Source organism: Talpa occidentalis, unplaced genomic scaffold (assembly GCF_014898055.3).
Source record: "Talpa occidentalis isolate TD23 unplaced genomic scaffold, MPIMG_talOcc4v2.1 talOcc4.9, whole genome shotgun sequence".
Taxonomy (NCBI): domain Eukaryota; kingdom Metazoa; phylum Chordata; class Mammalia; order Eulipotyphla; family Talpidae; genus Talpa; species Talpa occidentalis.
Window position 1 is genome coordinate 79143626 of NW_023605305.1, and position 8243 is coordinate 79151868.

General features: G+C 44.5%; 1 protein-coding gene across 1 annotated transcript; it reads right to left on the reverse strand.

Moving 5' to 3' along the window:
* Window positions 1-301: 301 nt before the first annotated feature.
* LOC119236698 (cornifin-like) lies at window positions 302-523 on the reverse strand. The gene has a single exon (XM_037500646.1). The coding sequence runs from the start codon at window positions 521-523 to the stop codon at window positions 302-304; it is 222 nt and encodes a 73-aa protein (XP_037356543.1).
* Window positions 524-8243: the final 7720 nt, after the last annotated feature.

Sequence of the window (8243 nt, forward strand, 5' to 3'; positions counted from 1 at the left end):
AAAATAAATTTAATGGGGGAAGAACAAAATTGATTCACTTGTTTTTTATCTGAAATATCTTTTTGGATGAATCCTGTGCAGCTTAAAGTAAGGTTCTAAGCTTCTAAGACCTACAATGAGACTCAGATGCCCAGAGTATTTGGGAAAGAAAGAATCATAGCCCACATTTTTAGGGGCCAAATGAGAAAGGACTGTGGCTCAGACTGACAGCATGCTAATTGCAAGTGGGACCCATAAGCAGAATGGAAAGGTGATTCAATATCCAGTGGTCTGCTCCCCCAGGGCGTGGCTGTGGAGCACATTACTTCTGTTTGGTCTTCTGCTGAGCGGGCACTGGAGTGATGGTCGAGGGGCAGGGCTCAGGAACCTTGGGCTGGCAGGGCTCTGGTTCCTTGGGCTGGCATGGTTCCTTGGTTTTGGGGGCACATGGCTCCTGGGGTGGAGGCTGGCAGGGCTGTATCCCCTGATGCTGCTGAATTTGGGGGGGTGGGGTACAGGGCTGCTTCTGCTGCTGGGAACTCATGCTTCAGAGGAGGCTGGACCTACAGACAGAAAAGGTAATTTAGACAGGGATTAACTATGGAAGAAGACACATTCAATGCTGCTTCTCTTAAGAAGCAAATATTCTTTCTCCTTGTCTACCATAAAGAACACCTGGATAATTGCTCAGCTTTTGAAGAGGAGGAATATAAAAGCAGGTGTTCTGCTTCATTTAAGCAGGGCCTTCCCCAGTTATCTCTTTCTTCCTGATGCATCTCTAAAAACCCAGTTCCCAACACAGCACAATGACAGGATCCTGGTAAGCATGAGAGGTCACAATATAAGACTATAGGTAAATGTGTATTATTTGAAAAAAATTAAAAAGCCCAAGTCGTAAAACCAGTAACTCCAGCCCACCCACACATTTCTGATAAATAGAATAGGTTATCATCTTTAAGATAGAGACCGACTTCTTTATAACTCACACAATCCCACCTTTGGCCTCCCTTATACCTTCCTCTGCCTCAAGTGCTTTCCTTGTTCTGGCTAGTTTAAGCATTCTGCAACTACCATGGATCACAGAGCACTTATCTGACACTTCTGGGAGGCTTTCCTAGAACAAGTCTTCCAGAAATCGCCTGTCTCCCCAAACTGCCACAGCACTTATCACCTTCTACTGATGATGTTCTACATGGTACTTTAGTTTTCATGCACATGTCTTACTCTCCTGAATAAATTGTACTTTCATGGAGCAAATTCCCTGTTGTCTAAATTGTTCTTAGCAACCAAGTTGTCAAATAAAGAAAATTCTCACAAAATGATTTGTTGAAAGAATAAAATTCTCCGTATTGAAATTGTGAACAAAGAGAACTATAATGTCACTAAAAGTGCTGTGGCCCTCAGTTCTGGTCCTTGTTCTGCACTCTGTGGGTCCTGGCACATGCCAGTCCCCTATGCTGACACAGCAAGAGTGATGGAGTAGAACTGGTGAGGTCTTAAATTCTGCCAAATCCAAACTAACAACATACTTAAAACAAAGATATTTCAAGAGGCTTTAACTCTAAAACAGAGTTTCAACAATGGGGGCAAAGAAGCCAAGAATATCAAGAAGTTTCCAATCAAAATCACTTGAGTGAACGGAAAAATCGCAAGCTGAGAGACTCACCCGGTGCAGAGAAGAACAGGCTGTGTGGTCACTCGTGTCTGGTGTGGTGTCCCCAAGCCAGCTGGCTTTTTATACAGTGAAGGAGGCCTGTCTCAAGGAAATGGGATCTTTGGGGCCGCTGTGTCTTCATTCTTTGTTTGTCAAACATGAATCACCTGCTCCCCTCATTTTCCGGTTGGCTCAGCTTTTGTGATGAAACCACCCACTTGACATATTTTTGGCACTGGCTGTCTAACAATGATGTCACATGGCCTTATCCCACTGAATGTCCTTGGTGCCCAGGTATAGTGTTTATGGTGAGGGGGTGTGGGCTGAAAGAAGAGAGGAGGAAGAGGTTCTGGGACTCTTGGAACCAGAAACTGCCCTGTTTTCTGGAGCCCCTAATCCTTAGCACAGATCCAGTTTGTTGGTCTGCTTGTTGGTGGATGTGGAGATTAGCAATAGGTGTTTCTTTTTTTTTTTTTTTCTGGAGGCCAAGGGCATGGTGGCATGAATTTCCCCAGGTATAGAAAGAAATTTTCCTGTTTATCCATCACTCAGTGTACCCGGGCCTGCAGAGGAAAGGCAAGGCTGAAATGATTCTTTTGGACATAAAAAGTCGTCATTCCAAGAACGGCCTCAGAACTGATAGGGAACAGGGCCTGGAGACCTAGAGCAGTGCGAACGCCATGGTGGGCAATCAGCTTCAGCAGGTCCCCAGCAACGTGGCCCTGTGGGCATCTTTCTGCTAGTTCTGTCTAATGTGACAGCAGGCCTTGAAGACCTTGTCTTTCATGGGGATCTCTTCCTGGAACAACACAGGGACACTGAGTTCTGTAATTACCTGACCCTTTATACCAGAACTCACTCTGCTCAAGATAAGATAAAACTGAGGTCACTAATCCAGATATGCCTTGAATACACAATCTGTAACAAACTGTGGTTTTAAAAGTGAGAAACCTGGGGAATTTTGTTGAAACTTGTATAATCAAGAAGATAAGACAGATGCCCTAAGGTTAGTAGAAAGGGTATATTTGGGTAATTTCCCCCAATATTCAGTTACTAGTATTAGTATCCTTATTTTACCACAACCTTATATATCTCTATTATATTTGCTAATATAGCTCTTCACCATTATGTTTCATAAGGGACATTTTTTCAAAAATCATAATTCCACATTTATCAATTTAGAGTAACCAACGATATTCTTTTCATGCATAACAAACAAAAGCTTGCACAAAGCCATTTCTTTGGTAATTCAATGTTCTATCCTCAAAGGGCTCTTATATGTGACTTTAAACCACCCTTACAGGCAATCTGACCTCTCTAGGATGGAAACTTTCAAAAACAAGAAGGTCCAAGAATTTAAGCAGCATTTGTATACATGAAGGAACATTCCCTAGTGTCTTCTACTCCAGCGGATTTTTTAAAGATTTATTTATTTATGCATACAAGAACTGGGGTACAGGCCAGAGGTGTGGGGGGGTGAGAGGGTTCACCAGAGACAGAGTCAGGAGCAGAACAGGCAGATCCACTGAAATTCACTGCGGAGGGGAGCAGCGGGCGAGACAGGAGAGGTCTGCTGTGCCATGTGGGTGGCTCCCTGGCCGGGGATTGAACTCATGCTGCAGTAGCTGCGGATAGCTTCACAGGTTGTGTCTTAACCCCTTGCACCACCAGGGAGGCCCTCCAAGTTGATTGTTTTTGAAGACCACAGAGCACCATGAAATAAGATTCACCAGTCCTTAGGACGGCTGATGGCGGAGTAAGAGCAGAAGACAAACTAAGGGGCCTTGTCTCTTCTTCCATTTACTCTTTCTCATTGAGCCACAGCACTCCTGGAACATACCAGACACGTTCCCACCTTGGGGCGCTTGCCTCAGATATTCTCTAGTGGTACTCTTTCCACAGATTCATAATATCTAACTCCTTCACCTTCAAATTTGTTCAAACATCACCTACTCAAAGAGGACCTTCCCTTTGGGAGCTCCCAATTGCTTCTACCTTCTACTACTATTCCTCTTCCCATAGCATTTCAAACACAATTTACATGGTTATCATGTTTCTTTATTATGGCCAAGAACAGTGTATCTCTCTTAGAGCATAGAAGTCCCCAAGGTCAAAGACTCTTGTCATTGATCACTGATACAACCCAAGTGTCTAGAACACCGCCTGACATATTGCAGGCACTCGAGCATCAGTTGAATGAATAAATGAATTGGAGGAGTTCCTTTGACCTAGATTTGGAGAATCCTCAAAATTTTCCATTGCCACCAGCAATTCTTTGTAACTGTGAGGTTGCTCAGGGTGAGCCCATATTCTGGTGGGGAGGTTCCGGGACACAGCATCACCTGACGCTCCCTGCTGTGTCCTTTCAGATAACCTAACACTCCTTTAGCTTGAGAAATAACTAGCCTGTCAATCTTGGGATGGTCTACCTCCCAGCCTGGGAGGCTGCATTCTCCCACATGACTAAGCCTGAGTTCTTGAAATCCATGTCTGCTGTGGAGCAATCTGATTGGGATTTAAATCTGAGAAAATATAATGGTTCATGCTTTTGTGTCTTTTCCTTTTGTGGTGAGAAGATATCAATAGTGTGAAATATGATTTATTTTTATTTTTTGATGGGTTATTTTGACATCTTCATAGAGAAGCAAGTTAGGCAGATGATAGTAAAATGAAGAAAAATGAGATAAAGAGTGTCCATTTGAGAAAGAATTCCTCCATGTTGGTTTTGAAGAAGAGCAAGTTAACTCTGATGATTTTCTCCAAGCAGCCCTCACCTCACTTCCCAATACTGTTTAATTAAAATGAATTTCAGATTAAATAAGGAGAAGGAAATTTTCTTGAATCACAGTTTCAGAATTCAGCCCATCTACCTTAATTCATCCAGTGTTGTGTTCTGGTTTGTTGCATAAGAAAGAGCTTTATTTTCAAATAATGGCATCTAGAGAGAGAATGTTTATCAGTAAAACAAACTTCTAGTGAGGAAAAATGCTAACTAGGAAAGGAGGGGAAGCAATCTGATGCCATAATGATGATTATAGATGCTGAACAAATACCTTCATGGCTTTGACAAGTACTGTCCTAGCTCATCAGATGAACTCTGCCCTCTCCTTGCAGAGAGACTCTCTAAGCAACCAGGAAGATGTTTTACCAGCAGTAGCCTGGCTAGTTGCCTCCTGCCACCTCACCTGCCTCTTCTGTGGCATGTCTCTGGGGTCCCTGACATCATGGTCTCTAAGTATCCAGCACCTTGCACATTTCCACAAAGCCCACCACTATCTACCACCACCAGATCTTTCCCCAGTGGCCATCTTCTCAGTCACCACCTAGAAATGGGCTGCACAAGTCTTCTCTTTTGAAGTCTTCTTTGGCCAATAGCATATTTCCCAAAACTAAAAGAGCCTCAGAAGTTGACAGGGCCAAACAGCACAAAGACAAACAGACCTTCCGTTTCTTTTCTTTTCTTTCTTTTTTTTTTTTAAGATTTATTTATTTATACAAGAACTGGGGTACAGGTCAGAGACGTGGGAATGTGAGAGAATTCACCAGAGACAGAGTGGGGAGCAGAACAGCAGACTGACCAAAGACACTGCTGAGGGGAGCAGTGGGTAAGGCAGGAGAGGTCTGCCGCGCCATGTGGGAATCTCCCTGGCTGGCCGGGAATCAAACCCGCGCTGCAGAGGTTGTGGACAGCTTCACAGTGCAGTGCTCAACCCACTGCACCACCGGGGAGGCCCCAGACCTTCCTTTTCATGGCACTCCACCATCATCAGTTCTCCTCAAAACCTGTCATAGTGAGAGGTGGCAACTCCATTAAGCTTCAACCCCTGATCTCCCTGGGATGACGCTTAACAGAGACAGGCCTCTTCCTGAAATCTTTATAGTGTAACATTCTAAAAGTAGGCTGAGAAAGTAACATCCTCAGTCATGCCCACTTTTCCAGAGCCTCAAAAGGCGCTTAGGTCAAGAGCTATTTTCCTATAGTGATCCATCTGATTTTCTGTGCTCTGGGCAGTGATTTCCATCTTAAATGAATATGTTTATAGATCTGTTTCCTGCATTTCACAAGACTATTTTATAATTGTCTTAACTTGGCTTCTTTTGAAAGATGTATCTGATGCCCAAGTTTCATGGGCGGGAAGTTTATTTAGAAGAGTGATGCCAGGGAAGAGAAATAATGGACTAGGGGATAATTGAGAAGGAAGGGCTGTCCACCCAAGTAGGCCTTATTTTTGCACATCACCAAAACTAGTGATGGTCAAGTCCATGTGACCATTGAAAATCTTTAGGGATGGTCTCAGAGCACTGTGTCCTGAAGAGGAAGGCCAGAATATTTATCCACAGCTTCCCGTCACTCCTCTCACCAGCACCAGGCTCCATGTGCATTAACTCCCCATGCTTCCAGATTGAGTGCTGTGTGTCACCGGTGCCCTGTGCTGTAGTATCACAGGGAAGGAGAGGAGGCTTTTGCACAGAGCCCACCCAAGCCTACATGGAAAGGGCCACATGACAGTGTGTGGGTAAGACGTGGGCAGAGAATTTGTAGGAATGCCCAAAAGGCATGTAGTACAGTTAACTAGAAATACCAACAAAGGTCAGACATTGATATTAGAAATCAGCAGCATCCTGAAAATGGCATCAGGATGAAAGTTAGGGGCATGTGGGGAGATACAAGTTCCCATCAGAAGCCATATGGCTTCATCAGCAATTCGTTGCTTAATTCAGTGCTGCTGGTGAAAAAATTGAGCTTCCCTGTATAACAGAAAAAGGCCCCTAATATATAACTATTCAGTATACATTAGAGAAAACAGCTGAAGGATAAAGGAATAATTCCAGGAGCTAGAAAGGAAAAGGTTTTGTGGGGGCAGGGGTGGAGGTGGGGAAAGGAGGCATAAGTGAGGTGCATCACTTCAAAACCAGGAGAATAATGAATAACGGCCCCCTTTGCACCTAGGGATGTGGGTCCTGGAAAGAGATAGAAGACAGGGGCCCAACCTCAGACCTGAGGTCCTGAACCAATTATGTCCATTTTGGGGCCACAGAGCACCAAGGAGACAGAAATGGGCTGCCTAGATCTGAGAATCCAACCAGATCAGTAGCAAGGCTTCAGGGTCCTTAATGATGGGGTTCGGATCAGGAGAGGCTAATACCCCAGTCTAGAAGAGAGAAAAATGATGCGAACAACTTGAAACTTGAGCTCACGGATGGCACGGCCCAGCCCAAAGAGAAGTCACTATTTAACCTCTAGCAGAGGAAACAAATGGGCCAGGAGAGTAGCAGAAACAGCTGCTGAGCCCTCTTGCTGAGTCCTCCCTCAGCTCGTATACTGAGCCTGTCACAAGGGAGCATTGCCCTTATAAGAGCTTTCCCAGCAGTTCTCAAAGTAGCTTCGGGTGTCCCATAACAAGTTATGCCATCTGTTCAGCTATTCACTCTATGATTGTCCATTCACTGGTGGCCGCTCCACACCAAACACTTCTCTCCTTAGTTTGCTGAACCTAAATATTTATGGAGTACCTGCTGGCACTACATTTGTGTCACCTCCCCTGAAGTTGAGGCTGTAACCTGACATGCCCCTGCTCTGCCCCCACACTGTGGATGTTTTTTAAGTGCTATTGGCAGCCGAATGGAGGGTCCCTATATTCCTGGGCATCTGACAGTTGTGTCTGAAAATGTGTCAGGGGCAGAGGGACCTAGTAAGACCCCAAATCCCAGAGAGACCTCTTTGTTTCATGGAAATGTGTGGGGTAAGAGGTGAGGAGGCGGTGTTGAAGATAAAGCATGAGCTAACCAACAGAAGAGAGGGAAGAGAATTGAGAAAAAGGAGTTGGAGGCCAATAAAGAATAGGCAAAGAAAGTGGTTGACCTACACCCACCATGAAACATCCCTAAGTCAAAAATATAGAAGTACAGGCCACTCCCTCCATCATCATTTTCTAGTTGAGCCAGAGAGAATTTTTTCCCCCCAGGAATTATGAAGGTCATAATTTCGGTAGGAAGAATAAAACTGAAGGTGTAGATACAAGAATAACTATGGAGAGAAAACAAATGTGCATTTTTTTTTTTTTATCAGCACAGTTGAGATCAACTACCAGGCTGGGACTGAAGTCTTCCACACTGTGTGTGGTTTGGACCTCAAGTTCTTCTTGCTGAATAGACCTGCTCTCTAAACGACTGGTCCAGAGGAGCAGAGGGGCAGAGGAGCCGAGGGAGAGATGGTGCTTGGATGGTAGCAGGACAGGTCCTCACTTAGCCCCTAACTAGAATAGGGGTGAAAGTCAGTGGGCAGGATTTGAGGCCCTGAGGCATGAGTGGGGTTCCAACGGAGGGTTCAGAAGTGGGATGGTGATGTTTAGTGAGGAGAGATACACAGGCACCCCAACAAGGAAGTGGGGTCCTCCTTGGATTGTCATATGGAAGCTGCTTCAGAGACTCAAGAATGTTCTGTGTGGGTAGGGCAGTTATTTCTCTAGCTCAGCTATATCTTCACTGACTTCTATGCTTTTAATGTCAGGGTAAAAAGTTATCAAAATGAAATAACATCATTCCACTGACCGTGCAAAACACAGCTATGAAAATATGAACACCACTGGCACAAAATGTTGAGTAAAAT